The 17,761-nt window shown below is 36.3% G+C and overlaps 1 protein-coding gene across 13 annotated transcripts in view; it reads left to right on the plus strand.

Annotated features, from left to right (window-relative positions):
- MITF (melanocyte inducing transcription factor) overlaps window positions 1–17,761 on the plus strand; it is a 346,270-nt gene that overhangs the window by 255,445 nt on the left and 73,064 nt on the right. For 12 of the 13 annotated variants that reach the window (XM_079934786.1, XM_079934787.1, XM_079934788.1 and 9 more), the window contains one exon: window positions 2,736–2,985. In XM_079934786.1, coding sequence (XP_079790912.1) covers window positions 2,736–2,985 — 250 coding nt within the window. Of the gene's footprint in view, window positions 1–2,735; window positions 2,986–17,761 lie in introns of those variants that run through there. The other variant, XM_079934784.1, reaches the window with a different exon arrangement.

The following is a 17,761-nucleotide window of genomic DNA, read 5'->3' on the forward strand; positions in this document are numbered from 1 at the left end:
ATACACACTCTCTCCTTATTTTAAATTAGAATGTAAATCCACTTTTGATCCTACTTTTTAATTTACTCTTAGGACATGCATTTCTCACTTTGTAGTTGTGCGATTAAAAAAAGGTATATTATCAAATCTATGTATCATAATTTACTGTTTTTTAAACCTATTTTATTCTTAAAGCTTTTGAATGGTTTTATTTGTTTCCTCAACTTTACCGAGGTATAACTAACAAAATTATTTAAGGTGTATAATGTGATGATTTTTTACATGTATGCTTTGTGAAACACATCACCTCACATGGTTACTATTTATTTTCTTTTTTGTGGTGAGGACACTTAAGATCTGCTCTTTTAGTAAATTTCAAGTGTACAATACAGTATTATTAATTACAGTCACCGTGCTGTGCACTAGATCCCCAGAACTTACTCATCTTATAACTAAAAGTTTGTATTCTTTGACCCACATCTCCCCTCATAATTTACTGTTCATGTTAAGGGACAGATTTAGGTGGTTCACAATATTGTGCAATTTGTCAACAGCTTTGTTAATGTCAGGTTTTCTACATTTTGAATTTTTTTCTTAAGAAAATTATCCATCAATGAAATTTCTGCATCAAATTGATAATACTGTTATTTTCTTTTTTTTGATTAATTAATTTACTTTTGGCTGCCTTGGGTCTTTGTTGCTGCACGCGGGCTTTCTCTAGTTGTGGCGAGCGGGGGCTACTCATGGTTGTGCTGAGCGGGCTTCTCATTGTGGTGGCTTCTGTTGCTGTGGAGCACGGGCTCTAGGCGTGCGGGCTTCAGTAGTTGTGGCACGTGGGCTCAGTAGTTGTGGCTCGCGGGCTCTAGAGTGCAGGCTCAGTAGTTGTGGCTCACCAGCTTAGTTGCTCTGTGGCATGTGGGATCTTCCCCGGACCAGGGCTTGAACCTGTGTCCCCTGCATTGGCAGGCAGATTCTTAACCACTGCACCACCAGAGAAGCCCAATACTGTTGTTTTCTTAAAGGTTTGTGATAATGTATACCGGCAATGGCTCAGGGTAGCATTATCTTTGCACTTATTCTTGTAGTGAACATTTTTTTAAGTTGAATCCTATCTTGAATACTTTACTGCAGCTGGGTTTTCTAAGTTTATTATATTGTGTAGTTTTTATTCACAACCATAAATATATCTCTACACCATTTTTAGTGGGTATATATAGTATTATATTATATTAACTTACCATAGTTTGTTGAACCAGTTTTCTGTGCTGAGTAATGAGTTAACTGCTAGTATAAGTTTTATTATGTAATTTTCTGGAACTATGTGAGGGTGAAATGCAAACATTTCTTCATCCTTTAGCATGTTTTTTTACCTGTAGAGTTTGAAGGTTCCTATCTTTAAGGAGTTTATAAGGCTGGTCTGTGATTTAATGGCTTTATTTTGCCTTTGTTAGAAGATAAGGACAATATTGGGATTTATACTCAAGGAAGGAAGCTTAAAGGTGCAAATACTTCTTTTGGAGAGTAATTTTGGAGTGAATATTTTGGCAAATGTTACTCTTTTTCTGTTTCCAGTGCTAATTAAGATTTTATATTCTTTGCCCTAAATAGGGATTTTTTTAAAAAAGAAAATGATATTACTGGAAACAATTAAAATTTCTAGATAATAATAATTGCAACAGCAAACATTTATTAAGGCAGTACTACATAGCACTCATTAAGGGATTTGTGTGCCTTGTTTCATTCATTATTTTATTTAATCCTCACAAAATCCCTAAGAGGTAGGGCTTTAGCGTATAAATGATGCAAAAGACATTTAAAAAACATCTCCCATTTCAATAAATGGGTAATTAAAAAAATTATTGTTATTCCTCTTTTTTGGATATGGTAACTAAGGCAGAGAGGTTTAATTATTTGCTGATGTCATAGAGCTGGCAAGATAAGCAATAGAAAACCATATTTAGGAAAATCAGGACGTCCTTTCTTTTTGACTTACAACAAGGGTTTAAGCTTTTTAAATAGTTTTGGGTAGTATAAGTACCATTGCCATTAGAGGTAGGCCTCATGGGGAACTCACAAAGTGTGTGTAGGATAGGGCTTGCCAAGGTGAATCAGAAGAAAAGACAGTATAAAGAAAACCAGGGAAAGAAGAATTGGGTTGTCAAACTAGCTTGTCTTCTGCCCTCTTTCCTGACTGGGGTCGAGTTCAGTGTTAACATTCTGGTCCAAATGCTTCTTTCGTTAATAATTTTTACTTCCCTGTATCATAGAAAAATTTCCCCATGACAAAGTTCACCTTTTCTTTAAACTATTCTGTGTTAGTAAACATTTCAGATACCTTCAAGGAATTTAGATAGCACGTAGGAGTCGTTATTTGGTTAGATCTGGCTATAAAAAAGGAAATCAAACCATTTATTTTTAAATGTGGAAATCTGGGTGCCATTAAGACGCCTCTCTTCTTGGCGCTTCATATGGTGGCACTATATTTGGTGGTGATGAGTAGTATGCAGTATAAAATGTCAGAAAAGTAAGTGTATGATAAAAATGCCTGGATGCAATCAAGCTGACTTCTTTTAATTCAACTACTAATGACTTAAATCCTGTCAGCTCTTGATTTTCAATTAGGTGCAATACTGCTCTGCGATCTGATTATATTTGCCCAGGCTCATTTCATAGTGTGGTGCAATTTAGGATACCCCAAAATGCAAATGAGGTGTTTCATTAGGGAACTAAATTTGTGTTTTTTGGTTTTCCCACAGCAGTTCCGAGGAGCATCCTGGGGCCTCCAAGCCTCCAATAAGCTCCTCCAGTATGACATCACGCATCTTGCTACGCCAGCAACTCATGCGTGAGCAGATGCAGGAACAGGAACGCAGGGAGCAGCAGCAGAAGCTGCAGGCGGCCCAGTTCATGCAACAGAGAGTGCCCGTGAGTCAGACACCAGCCATAAACGTCAGTGTGCCCACCACCCTCCCCTCTGCCACCCAGGTGCCAATGGAAGTCCTTAAGGTACGTGAGTGTCACTCTTGTTGGTTGGGCCAAGCCTTCTTCTTCTTCAACATTTTCCATTTTCTAGGTGTTTTATTTATCTTATCGTGTATTTGGTTATATTGACCCATGTGAATCATATTCATAAATGTCAACTCCATTGATTTCTACGTGGCTTTGCATTTCCAAAGAAGGATGCCAACTAACTGTAAATTTAATAGTAACCCTCACTAAATGGGGGAAGAGTGTTGATGTTTCATGAGAAATTACAAGGAGCAATAGAGGTTTGTTATGTTATCTTCCCATCTTTCTTGGGGAAAGTTTCAAAATGTACAAGTTATCTGAAATGAGCTTCTTCTAATAGCTTTTATATATTTTTTCCCTAAATACGTTCCATGGCCATTCTTTAGTTTTCTTCTTTCTTGAGTAAATAATCTTGGCTGTAGAATCTGATTCTTTTAGAAAGTCTCTTCAGATATAAAACAGTAGAAACACTTTCTACGCTTTAATAACCAGACTGCATAATCCTTTAACTGAAGTGAGTTGTCTGTTTTGGGTCCCTTTGATTTCTTGCTAGAGTAGAAACTGCAGGAGCTTGTTAGCATCATTCTACTGGGGACATATAGCTTCCTAATTACCACGGGAAATTGTAAGGAGTCTAAGAATAGAATTCCATCTCACACATGGGTCCTCCACATCACATTGGGAGTTACTCCTTGTTTAAAGATACATTCCAGGATGTTAAAAAAAAAAAAAGAAATTAGGTTAGATTGAATTTTTCATTATCATTTCAACAGAGTGCTATTTAAAAAATTAAAATTTGAGGAAAAAAGCAAATTGAGCAATCTTACTAATGAAGAAAAATGTGTCTTAAGTCAAATTGGCAGTACATATTTTTTATTATTTAAATTTAGAAAGATATAGCACATTATTTAGATGTTTATGTTAACGTCAAATGTTTGTTTTAAAACGAGTATTGAAAAATAAAATAATAAAAACAGAAAAAAAAGATAAACATTCCAACTCTTAAATGTGACTGATGCAAATAAAGTTAAAAGAAAAGTAACAGGACTTCCTTATTTTTTAATATTTTTAACCCCATCACCTAAGTATTTCATTCGGAAGTGTCCCAAGTATTACTGTTTATTAAACAATGTGAACTTCACCCGCCGGTGATTGATTGTTGGGCATTGTATTCATTTCTGTGCTCAGAAAAAGGACATCTCCCACTATTTAAAGTTTACTGTGAAAGCAAATAGAGAGGATGCTGTGTTTTCATTGGGAAGCAATCTGTGATTCTTACCAGGAAGTAGGAAAGGGATTCTTTAAAAACAAATTTTAAGTCAGTTGTTTTCTTATTTGCAGAGACTCTTAAAACGTAGTGATGAAGTACTGAAACTCTTGCATAGAGAAACCAGTTAAAATTCTGTTAGGGTGAAAAAGATCCAAATGGTTTAGCATAAAATTTTACTCTAATGTGATTGAAGTTCTGGGTATTGCCACAATTAATAGGTATTTTATGCATACCCTCTCCCCCCTCCCCGCCCAAGTAAAGGCAAGGTTTTCTCTTGGAAATAGATTTTACATTAAATCTTTCTGTTCTGCTTGGGTGAAAATTGACAGTCACTAGGTTTTTACAGATCTAAGATTTATTTAAGTTGTCTGGTGTTCACAAGAATCATAATTGTTTTGCCTATACCTTAGATTATTTAAACTTGTATGAATTAAGTAATAATAAAATAAAATGTGGAGAAATATGTGTGTTTTACTTACTATAATAGTCTGTTTTTTTAACCTGAAGGACAAATTTTGGAAGAGATGACACGGACTTGTGTTAGTAGTGGTTTATGTCTAATTCAAAGGTAATTCTTGATATTATATTAAAATATATTAGCTGAAATCTATATTCCTATTAAGGCAGTTATATCCAGTGGAAGAGAAATTACCCAAATATGTTGAAAAATCATTTCCATATCATTTTTAAAAGGGACATCATCGTTTTAAAAAGTTTTTATTACTTAGAATATGTAATCGTGAAATGATTAAAATTTAAATCTATACTAATTGGTTTGAATAATATACCCGTGTTTCCTTATATGTTACTATGTCCTGGTAACACTGGCCTTAGCTGCAACCCTCAATTTAGTTATGCCAGAAATATGTCCTAAGTTAAAGCATGAATCAATTGTTAGAACTGGGAGACCTAATCTAAATAAAAATGAACAAGTGGTAAATTTATATTTCATACTGAATTAGTTTAATCTCTATTTAACTTGTGCTTTTTTATACTTCATTTATATAAAGTAGTGAAGTGTGTCATATAAATGAAAAGAAAGAAGTGTAGGCATAGCAATGCGGATAGGTTTGGTAGCTATTTAGACAGATTTTAGTATCCTTAGGTAGGTGGAAGATCAAATAAAAATATATGATTTCGTGTAAGATGGCATTCTAAGAGCTTCAAATTACAGTTTAAAGGAGAGTATCATAAATGATTACTTCAAATACTTGAAATACTTAGTACTTTATGAAAATATTTTGCATATTTTCAAAAGTTTTATGTATCAAAATATTATGAATTATTTATTACGGAAAGGTAAGTGAGAGAAATGTTTTTTTCTTTTCTCTTTTATAGTTTTTAAATCGTAAGCATATTATTATGAAGTAAATGGTTAATAGAAAAACAGCTAATTTGCTTTATCTTGGCCCATTTTTCTATGAATATACATTTTCAAGGAGTAACACTGAGTGTACTAATTTATACATGATGATACAGATTATTTTGAATAAATATCCTTTCTAATAGTATAGTCTGAGTAAATTCATCATTTAATTTTTAAAGATTTAAATTGCTGAAATAGAACATACCTGCTTCTCAGTGGAGGTAGCTGTGTACAGTCAGACATGCTAGCGTGTGCTGGAGAGTCCTGGGCAAATCTCTCCTTCTCCCACTGGTTTGCAAGAACTTGATAGAAAATCACACACACAAACTCATGTTACCAACATTTTGCTGCCAGTGGGTTGAATGACTGATTTTGAAAAGCTAAATTAGTGTTTTCTGGTTAATCCCTTTTCTTTTGTAGAGTTATGCTTAAAATATGAAGCTTTATAAAACATGTTTTAAATTGTTGACAGCTTCTAGTAAATTTAGGACTAATCTTTGGAATTCATAGGGATTGGAAATTCGCATTACTTATTCCTCACATGGTCGTCGTTCAGCCTATAAATTCATGAAGCTTTGCAGGATTAGCCTCTGGTTTCTACATTGATTTAATTGATTTATGGCTTTATTCATACTATTGATTTTTATGTTAGGCGACATGGAATGATTAATCGTATTGCTATGTATTTACATATTGGAGATATCCTTTAGGTTTCTTAATAACAGCCCTATTCAATTGGGTATTGTAATTTAAGGATGCTTCTTTGTCATTAATGAACCAGTTCCTGGAGTGCATGATGCATTTTCCACAGTAGTGAACAGACTCTGTATGTTAAACTGCAAATGAACAAAGTATGTCATTAAGAACCATTAATGGAAGCGGTTTCTTCCACAGGTGGGTTTTTGACTTGCAAGCCTGAGGTTTGCAATTTGATCTATAGCTTCTTTCAGACAAAAGCAGAGGAACCAGGGAAAGGCCTTGTGGACACATGTGAGGTCTCGTGGCTGAAGAAGCACCACATAGTAACCACTGCATTTTTGTCCGCACAGCCATCAAGCATGCATTTTCACGGTCTCACCTCTCCAGCTCTGATTGATTATAGAAACACCTGGTTGCTCTAATCTTGGACTGGCAGGTTCAGCAGAATTCCTCCCCCTGCATGGACTCTGACAGTGTATACCTTGAAAACCTTAGTGTATAGTTTGAAAACATTTCTTTGTTTAGAAATATATAGGAAATTGCAAAGGATTTCCCTCTCTACATGCCTTCCTTCCTTTCTTCGCCTTGGAATTTAAAAATTTAAAGGCAAGGTGTTTTCTCTGGAGTAAATTGTATATTGAATTTTTCTTTCTCCTGAGGAGAAAGGTTAAATGAATTTAAAAGAAAAAATTATGTATTTTTGGTAATTTTAGGATATTTTCTTTTAAGTAGTTTGAAGGAATTTATTTTTAAATTTTTCCTTTTTTCCAAATCATCTCAGGTAATCCAAGGAATTAGGCAGATTAGTGCAGAGTGAGAAAGGATGCTTGCTGTTCATCAGATACCGAAACACATTTTGCCAGGGCCCTCTATATTGTAAACTAAATTTACGTTGGCATTTATTTGGTGGTTGTCTCATGGTGTGGCATCCCATTTAGATGGTGATTCTAACAAGTCAGGATGGTTGGATGTCCTGTTTTCTTGTCACCATGTCCGACAACCAACATTCCATGAGATTTCACTGATGAGGGAAAGGGTGGGTGATTGAATTGCTGGCCTTTCTCTGTAATTTATGAAATCTACCTGATGTTGAATTGTCAAGGTGTAGGTTATGCTTTAGGTATAATACAGAAATAGGAAGAAGGTGCGTGAAGCTACAGGTGAGTTGGTAAGTAACAAATTAGAAGACGGGATGGCTCCCACACCCCATTATGCATTTGATTTTCTTCCTGGTTTAGGCAGGAATACAGAACCTTGATAACATCACATTGGCCAAAAGAAGCAAGAACAGATGCAGCATGTCTCAGATCGGCTTGCCTTGGTCCCCTTAGTTAAGGAACCTTGCTTCAGGTGCTGACCCCATAAGAAAGGACATCTGAGTATTCTTCTAATCCCATAGTCCATGGGCCATCATATATTTTTGTTACCAGTCAGTGTGACTTACACAAACATTCAGTGAGCTTTGATTTCAGAATTGTTTATAAACTTCGGTGTCCTTTTGTTTTTGAATCAAACACAGTGTTTACAAGGGAACATCTTCTCTTGGGGACAAAGGGATTCAATTTCCATGTTCCACAAACATCTTTTCATCTTCCTAGAGACCTTGTTTCCCTATAGGGTCTTTGAATCTCTCGGTCGTATTACTTTGATGTGTTCAGTGTCACATATAAGGTAATTTTCTTTCCCTTTAAAACTTATTTTTATTGGAACTCCACTCAATACTCTGTAATGACCTATACGGGAAAATAATCTAAAAAAGAGTGGATATATGTATAACTGATTCACTTTGCTGTACACCTGAAACTAACACATTGTAAATCATCTATACTCCAGTTAAAAAAATAAAATAAAAATTATAGACAATACTTGTTAACTTGGGACCGATTTAAGCAGTGTGGAGGGAGAATCCAGCAGGACACTCTTCCTCCCTTCCTCTGCCTCTTCCCTTTCTCGAGCTCCTAGGAGGGAAGCTGTTGTTAACAGTTTAGGGTGCAGCCTTCCTGACGTCTGCTGCTTTCCAACTTACAGTTCCCTTTTGTGGGAGCTAGGTCTGAAGAAACGTATTAGGCAGTTTAGATCAGGTGGACGTAAACCCTATCTTTCTTTGTTCACCTTTTCAAATGCCATGAAAGAAATAGTTTCTTCTCTTTCTGGGTTGTCTGTACTTCTGAAAATATTGCTTTAAACTCCCTGCTCCTTAGGCAGAATGGGAACTTCTTACCCTGTGTATTGGAAACACTTAGATCATTCTGGTGCTACAAGTGTGTGCCAGTTTGCCTGGACAGCAACCGGTAGCCCATTTGCTTCCCGTGCAAATGGGAATGCATACCTCCATGGGTAAGGGGTTAGTCATCTCAGGGCTGTCACAAGAAAGTACTCCGTAGAGTTGGCTTACATTGGTGAAATCTAACTCTAACTTAACCCAGGCTAAGTAGGGCACGCATCTCAGTAAATGTGCATTGATTAATTTCAGACGTCTTTTTCTTTCTGCACTGCTTTTAGTAACTAGGGACAAGTAATGAAATGCTGGCTGAAGAAAGTCATCTTTGCTTAGATTTTTAGGCCTGGTCCACTTGAGAGAGCAGCCCTGTGGGGAGCAACTATCTAAAACAAAATAGTCAACCTTGACATAGCTAAGCCTATGAATTAATTCCATTTTCCTGGAAACATTGAAACATCAGCTGTAATTCCATGTTCACTTGTTAATATTGGCACACAAACTGGAAATGATTTCTCCCACTATGAGCACATGGCCATTTTTATGTGGCCAAGGGGTACCATAGAATCGAGGTGGTGTGATCTCCTCAGGTAGTGGATTGGGTCTGCCGTGCCCAGTGGACACCTGAGCCATGCAGGTTTAGGAGGGTCACATTCTCTTTAGGGACGAGGATCTTTATTATCTTCTCAAAGAGCTACTTTGCCATCACTGAAGTCACCTTGATGGGTTTACATGAAGAGCAGCTGCTCATCTCCTCCTTTTCTGTTGTTAAAAGAAGCCATACTGATAGGCGCAGTCTCTTCTCATTTACACAGTTCTCATAATCCTATAACTGGAGGTCAGGGTAGCATGTTAAGGAGAGTACTAAGGTCTGGGGCCTAGGAGTGAGGACTGAAAATTGGAGTGAGCCTCTGTTTTTATCTGGCTTTGAATGGTAATTTCTTTCCAGTGTGATGAAAAGAACATCACATTGAAGAATGCATGTGACCTATAGCACATGCATTCTTAACAGGGGTTATTGTCCCCCAGGGGTACAAAAATTGGCTCTTGAAGGCCAAAAAAAATCTAAGATGTTATAATGGTTTGTGATCCTCTAAAGGGCCATAGTACAAAAGCAGATATATAGTATATGTACCTGTTACAATTTCCTGTGGTTGGGGATGAGGGGAGAGGTAGTTAGGGGGAAAAAAAAAAGGTCTAAAGAGACTGCTTAGGGGAGGTGATGATGGAAAAAAAAAAGACTTGAGAAACATTCCTGTTTCTATGCTGAATCTTTCTTAACTCCTCTCTTTGTGTTGTGTTTAGAGAATACTTAGGCTCTTACAGATGTGCCACCTGCCTTCCAGCTAGTCTGTACCTCCTGGAAAACTGTTAGAATAGTAGTCATGGTTGGCATGTCCACCACTGGGCAGTTATTACTAATGTCCCCATTTCACAGATGTGGGAACTGAGGCGAAGGGGTCAAGTAGCTCATTAGAAGTTGATGAAGCAAGTGGTACAGTCAGGATTTGAACTCACTCAGTTGGACTCCGTGGCCCCAGTTTCGTAACCATTGGTGGTAGTTCCTCTCCTACAGTGAATGACCTGAGAAACTTTAGGAGGGAGAAGTAGCAGTGTTTAGTTTCTCAGCCGACATGGTAACCTGGGACCTGTAGCAAATGTTTATTACAGATCTTCAGACCATAGCTTAAAATTTTTATAGGAATTACTGGTATAACTGTGGTACTACCTAAAGCAACTTTGAGGAGGACAGGTGATGACTGCACAGACATTAATTACTGGCTGTGTTAGGTTGTAAGCTGAACCCTTCATATCTTTTGTCTTATGTATCCCTCTAGAAGCCCTGTGAGATAAGTATGATAAGCCTGATCTTCCACAGGAGGAAACTGATGCATAGAGAGAGACAAGTCACTGAAGTCACACAGTTAGACCCCTCAGCCTACTTTATTTACTTATAACCACATACCCTGCTTCCTCTACATAGCTCAAGGATAGCCTCTAAACGTTTCTTAAAAAATCACCAGTAACAGACTATGGTAGAGCAAAGTGGGAGGTTGAAGAGAAACTACAGAGGAGTCTCACAGGCTTAATGGAAGGATACTTGATCTTAAGCATTTGAAATTAGTAAGGGGCCATCCATACTGAATAATTAAAGTATATCCCTGAGTCTCCACGATATGCCAGATGGAAAACCTGGATGCGTTCTTGCTGTATAAAAAGCCCGCCTAGCCACATTGACCACTATGGTAATTATGGTTTAGTTATAGTCATCATTATCGGTCAAAAAGCACTACAGTGAAAGTTCCTGTAACAACATCCAAAAATCATAACTCAAGATGACTTATGTTCTAGAAAGCCTATTGACCTAGGCTATTACAATTCATATGCTTTATAGTTCTGTACATTTCAGTAATACATTCGTATTGTTGTAAATGATTTTTAAAATACTCATTTTGGTAGACTTAGCACATATTTTTTAATATGAATTTTCTCCTGAGATTATGGTTGTATTAGAGTTTTTCTTCCCCTGCCCCACTGCAGTATGTATTATAACTTTTGCTGTATTTTAGCAGTTAAAGCTGGGACTTTAGTTCTGGTTCTTTTTCTCTTTGCTTCTAAGTTAATAATGTCAGCTGTCATAAATCTTATATTACTGTATGAAAAGGTCATGAATCTTCTTCACAATGTTACCTACATAATCCCAACAATTAAAAGAAGAACTTAGATTTGAAAGACCACCTTCTGTAGGTATGCTCTTGAACAATAGAGATTGTGGACATGTGTAAGCAAAATCTAATTTTAACATTGCCCTACTAAAATAAGTGGGTGGGATCTGTGTTTAAAAATATGTAAAGTAGTACAGTGGCTTTGCACAAGGTTAGAGCTGCAATCAGTACTAGTATATTGGCTCCTGCCCTGAATATGTCTCTTGTTATTGACTTCTTTGAGCATCAGTCTAAACTTTAAGGAAAATTTAGCTCCCAACAATACAGTAGTCTTTCAGACCTCGTTTATAAAGTTAGATGTTTTTGCCTATTAATTTATAGCTTTGCAAAAATGAGATGAATCAAAATTGGAGCAGATAAAATAGGAGGTTATTAAAGTAGATAATGGTCCTAGAAAAAGAACTGTTGTAATCACTGTTTTAAAAACTAGACAATATTCTAGAAAAGGACCTAGATGAATCTATACCAAACTGTTCTTACTCATTACCTCTGGAATGGGTTTGGAGATTCGAGATGGTGGTGGTCAAAGGCTTTATTTTATTTTTTTAACCAGGAGAGCATATGCATACATTTTTCATATAATTAAATGGGCATCTCTTAATGCATTTTATTAGGAGTCTTAGCAAAGTTTTTTTCACCTGTAACTCTTTTGAGCAGCCGAACTCTTCCATCAGGTGAGTTTACTAGATGTGTGCACATTATGTAAGTCTAATGGTCTTCCTTAAAGGAAAGATAGCAAGGTGTAAGGGTCCTGAAAATTAAAAATGAATAAAAGGATTTGAATCACCAGGTTATGAATAACTTTTTTTTTGAATTTTATTATTTTTTTTATACAGTAGGTTCTTATGTGAATAACTTTTAAAAGTTGTTAAGAGGCCCAATGTGAAAAGCAAAATTCAGATTTCTACTACCTTACCACCAGGCATAGCTTTGTTGTAATCTCCCCTGTTGGCCCTGAGTTTCGTATAATTAAAATTTAGGAGCTAGAAATTTTGTTGAGACTTAATTAGAAGTGACAAACCAGAGACATTCCTGCTGGTTAGGAAAGGCTTAAGAAATTCTTATTGGCTAAATTACAAATATGTAACATTTTTTCAGAACACTGCATGGTAGTTCAGACTGCCTAAAGGTGACAAGATTAGCTCTGTTTTTCTAGTGAAGTAGTAAAAATTAGATTAATAAGTACCAGGCAAAGAACCTTTTCTTTTTTTCAAAAGGAATCTTACCTTGAGTACTTCTGGCTGTGGAAATCGGTGCCTTAATTAGCCACATGTTCTTTTTACCTCCTGGGAAATAAGTACGGGATAAAATTGGGGATCAAGACGTAGACGCACATTGACTTAGCACACGCCGCTAAGTAATTCATCAAGGAATGTTGGTAATTAGTCCTGCCTCTTTCAACTCTTGGCTTATTTCATAAAACCGGTTGATTTAAAATAATTCCTGCTGATTTATTACCAACACGTTTCAAGACTGAGACTTGGCTCTTAAACAAAAGCAATATTGTGCAGTGATGGAAACGCGCCCTCTTGTTTTTGCGTTTTTACAAATTCTGAAGGGCATCTATAGTCCCCTATTAACTTTGTTGCATTTTCTTTTACCCCATTCAGCATTTTCTTGGGCTTTCTTTTGTCTCTTGGTGAAGAAAAAGGGGGAGCAAATTAGAAAAAAAAAAATTCCAAGCTCTTGGAGGTTTTGGATGTGAGGTGCTTGTCAAAGTGTATTGACTCGGTGTGACTTGATGGAATTTAATTTGAATCCTTCGTCTGGTAAGACAGGCTGTCGTGATGGCCTTTGGTCCTCCTGCATTAAGTGTTTGGTGATATTAATGACAGCCAGGTTAATCTTAAAAGATTGAATTTATGAGAAGTACAGAACCTTATGACTTCAGCCTTGTAGCCTTGGTATCCAAACACTGCACTAAATTATTCTTTGGATGCCAAATTCCCCTTAATGCCAACTGATGTGCTTCATTATGCTTTGAGATGCAACCATAATCAGCATCCTTGTTGAAAAACCTGGGATTAGATTAGATGACTCAGAATTGGAGCGTATGAAGCAGATAGTCTCCAATACTTAACTGGGTGACCTTAGGCACATTTCCTGTTCTTTCTGGTTCTCAGTGTCCTCATCTGTGAAATGGAGGTAATAGTGTCTGGCCTGGAGAATTTTTGTGAGGGTTAAATGAGATAATTCGTGTAAAGCAGCACTATCCAATAGAAATAGAATGTGAGCCACATATCTAAATTTAAATTTTCTAGTCAGTCACATTAAAAACAGTAAAAAGAAACAGGCGAAATCAGTTTTAACAATGTACTTTATTTAATTCAGTATATCCAAAATGTCATTTCAATATGTAATCAATGCAAGAATTACCAAGTTTTTGCATTCTCTGTTTTTTCCATATTAAGTCTTTCATACTAAGTCTTCAGACTCAGGCATGTATTTTACACCTATAGGAACATCTCCATTTAGATTCTAAATTTTCGTTGAATTACTCAATCTGAGTTTAGATATTATGAGATTTACAGTTGAAAAGGTAGATTCATATCTACCTATCAGATTGTTTCAAACACATTTAAAAGATTTCCAATAACTAAGTTGAGTATAAGTCTTTAAATTCAAGTTTAAATGAAGTAAGAAGATCATTTCCTCAGTCACACTGGCCACATTTCCAGGGCTCAGTAGCACATGTAGCCTGTGGCCTCTATATTAGCACAGATCAAAAGCATTTAGCACAATGCTGGGTTGATGGAAAGTGCTCAGTAAAGGATTCTGCTTTGTTGTTGTTAATAATGAAAAATATGAATATTAATCATGAAAAATATAAGTAAATATAGTAATTATGTTAATAATGAAAAATATAAATAAATATAGTAATTATTGTTATCAAATCCAAATTCCCATCTTCATTTGCTGCCATTACACCTACCCAACACGACTGCTTTCCTACTGCCTTCCTCCCCACCAAAGAAGACCCAAAAGTTTTTAGTCATTATTTTCTTTGTCACAACCCTTTGGAGCCCAGGTTAGTTGACATATCTTATGTATGGTTAATATTTCCTGTCAAAACACCCTTTCCCAGGAGAGCACAGCAGAGTCACCCTTGGTAATGTGGCATTTGGACCCACCTCTGCCAACAGACTTCCATTCAGGCCTGAGCAGTGACAGCTCTTAACTCGTTAGTCACACATCTTACTCATACTCTCAATCCAGTTGCTTCTCAGACCTACACATATCACACTTAAATAGCACCTGTGCAGCGTGTTAAAGATGACTAAAGCCTCAGGAACATATAAGCATCTCATCAATGTTCGTGGTGCAGAAAAGACATTGAAGGAAAAGGAGATCAGTTAATCCTAGTTCTTCTTTAAATGTGTATTCAGTAGTAGCTGAACGAACATGTTGGACATTGAAACCTACTTTTTTAAAGGAGTTTTATATATAATTTTTATTTGTGCTAATGTTGCTAAGGCAATTTCTTCCCTCAGTTAACTTGCAGTACATTTTTAGGAATTTTCAGCACAGCTGATAATTTACCAGGCACCCAAGTTTTCTGTTTTATACTAGTTTTTGACCATTTATTAAACCAGAAATAGTACACCTAAAATGACATTTATATTTTATTAGATACCTTGTCATTCTTAATGCAAACAATGAGTTGATTATACTAGAATCAGTAAACTATGTTTGAAAGATTTAATGTGTTCTTCATATAAACACTAAGAGCCTATAGAGTTGCATTTTTGTTCAGTTACAACAAGCGAGAAAAGCAAGGGAGTAAAAATATTAACCATGCCATAAGTTCCAGAAAGAAAAATCTTTCTATTGTTAGATTTTATGATTTCCTGAGTTTGGAGTTACATATTTTCTCGATGTTTATTACTTATTTTATTATCATCTTAAAAATAATATAAGTTAATAAATATGCACACCGTTGTAAACTTGATTTCAATTTTCCCAGTAGCTTTCCAAATTTATATTACAATCATATACCTAAAGAATTTTTTCAACTCATTAATTGGCATAACATTGATAGAATTCATAATACAACGTTAAGAGTATGAGACATTGTGCTCATTTATACTGACACTTAGGACCACTGACGTGATGTAAAATCCTCATTCAGCTTGACCTGAAGCTTCGGTGTGTATAACTTAACTCCAAAAGGTGTTTCTGGGAAAGTTTTCTGTAGCTCAGTGGTTCTCAAAATGTGGTCTGGGGCCTGCAGCCCCTGCATTACCTGGGAGCTCTTTACAAATGCAAATTCCCTGGGTTCACCTCAAACCTACTGAGCCAGAAACCCTGGGGTTGGAGCCCATTAATTTGTTCTAGCCAGCCCTCTGGAAGATTCTAATGCAGGCTCATGTTTGAGAATCAGTGTTGTAGAAACCTGGAAGTTAATTTGTAAGAAACATAAGTAAAATTGGGAAATGCTAGTGCAAATAAGGTCAACCTCTTAGACCTAAAGTAAACATATAAAGAGTTATGGAAATCTCCAACAGTGGTACAATTGGTAGGCACTTTGTTTGAGGAGAGAGGCGATGAGGAAGGCAAGCAAAGGAAATGTTGCTTTCAGGTAAAATTGATCAGTGGAAGTTGCAAAATATCCGATAGCTCTTTAGAGTCTTTTGGTACATCCCGTTATATGCAGATGCTTATGCAAAGTTGATAAAAATAGATTAATCCTGCCAAATCTTGGGGAGATGAGTTGGGGATAAAACAATAATAAGAAACTAAACTTACACAGTAGTTCCCACTTTAAGTCACAGAAACCACTGTGCCTTTGTAGGAACTCTGAGGGATCAATGAATCCATTTGTCCGCAAACTTTTATAAATTAAATATCCACCTTGCTTACATATATATCTCTTTTTCAAATAAATGTTGATGCTGTTGCAATGAACAAAGTACAAATTAATACCAAGGCCATATATTTCATTTTATTCCTTATCTTTACACATTTTCTTAATCAACAAAAACTAAAAGCACAAATCCTAATCAAACAGGGCCTGGAAATATTTGACTTATAAAGAAGGTTAAGAGCTACTTCTTTTTAGGAAACTTTTTCTTAAACTATCAAGTGTTATTTCAGTTCTACTTCTAGAATCTATTTTCCTCTTTTTCAAATTGGATTTAGTTAATGGTAATACAGAATGCCCTTTTCAGAGTCCCAGGGACCCTAACATCTATCATTTTGCAAGCAGCAGACCCTTGATGGTCAGTCTCTGACATCAAAGGTCTTAAATGAAGTGGCCATAGTCTTGGCTTGGCCTTTTACACTGGAGCATTGACATCAACAGAAAGTGTTTTTCTTTCTTTTTCTTTTTCATTATTAGTTTTCTGCTAGAAGGCAGTATATCCAGTGCATGAGGCCAGCTTGCCCCCGGGTTGGAATAAAACAAATGTTCATTTTTGGAAGCTCTACGGCAAGACCAACTCTTTTTGATGCTGGAGTCCTTAATTTGCACACCCAGCATGCGGACCCAAGTACAGCCTTAGAAGAGGCATGGCTCACATAGGAGCCATGAAGTGCCCTTTTCTTCCACCAGAAGACATGGATTATCTTCTTACCTCCCTCCTAGTAAGAGAGGAAAATCAGAAATAACTCAAAAGATGCCTCTTGTGAACTTCTGCACTGATCATGAACCTTGTTTCCTAGACCTACTTTGCTTTTTTGTTAGGGTTTCCACTTTTCAATTAAAATTCATTCAAAAAACTCTTGCCCCTAGGTGTCTGATTATGTGTCACACCTGCCCTCTGGTTGCAGCATACATGTTTAAGGGCATAAGCTCTAGAGTAAGATGCGCAGTGCCCAAATCCTTTCTGAACCTCAGTGCCCTTGTCTGCATGACAAGGATAATGAAAGTCCCTAGCTCAAAGGGTTACTATGAGAAATAAGTGACATGATGCTTGCAAAGCACTTAGCACTGTGTCTAGCACAATACTTACCAATGTTGATCACTGCCATCAGCATTTCAACCAGAGTCACACACCAAGTCCATGATGATTGAACCACACGATGGGTTCTTGAGAAATGATCAAAACGTTAATGTTTTGGCAAAAGGTGAGGGAATTTGATTCTACATACAATCCAGAATTAATTTCTCTAGATGTGTATGGAAAATGTAAAGATTCATTTAACCAATAACTATTAAGTTACATTTCAGCAGCAAGGAATTTTTATTCTTAAAAATCACCTGGCTATGCAGTTTCCCTTAACAGTGACTTTTTTTTTTTGGAGCTGGAGAGTGTGATGCTTGGCCACGGTTTTTAACTTCTCCCCAAATTATACCCATTACTTACAATTCTTAGAATTTGTTTTGATGATGTACAGCCAAATTAGGCAACAATTAAATCCCTACCTATAGAAAACTCTGAGGAAAATGGTAAAAATTGGGGCTAATTTTCAAGAAACATTAATAGGTGTCAGAGGCTGTCAGAATACTCTGATTCTGAAATTAAACCTTACCTTAGAGGTTGGGAAGCCAACAA

Source organism: Stenella coeruleoalba (genome assembly GCF_951394435.1).
Source record: "Stenella coeruleoalba genome assembly, chromosome: 10".
Taxonomy (NCBI): domain Eukaryota; kingdom Metazoa; phylum Chordata; class Mammalia; order Artiodactyla; family Delphinidae; genus Stenella; species Stenella coeruleoalba.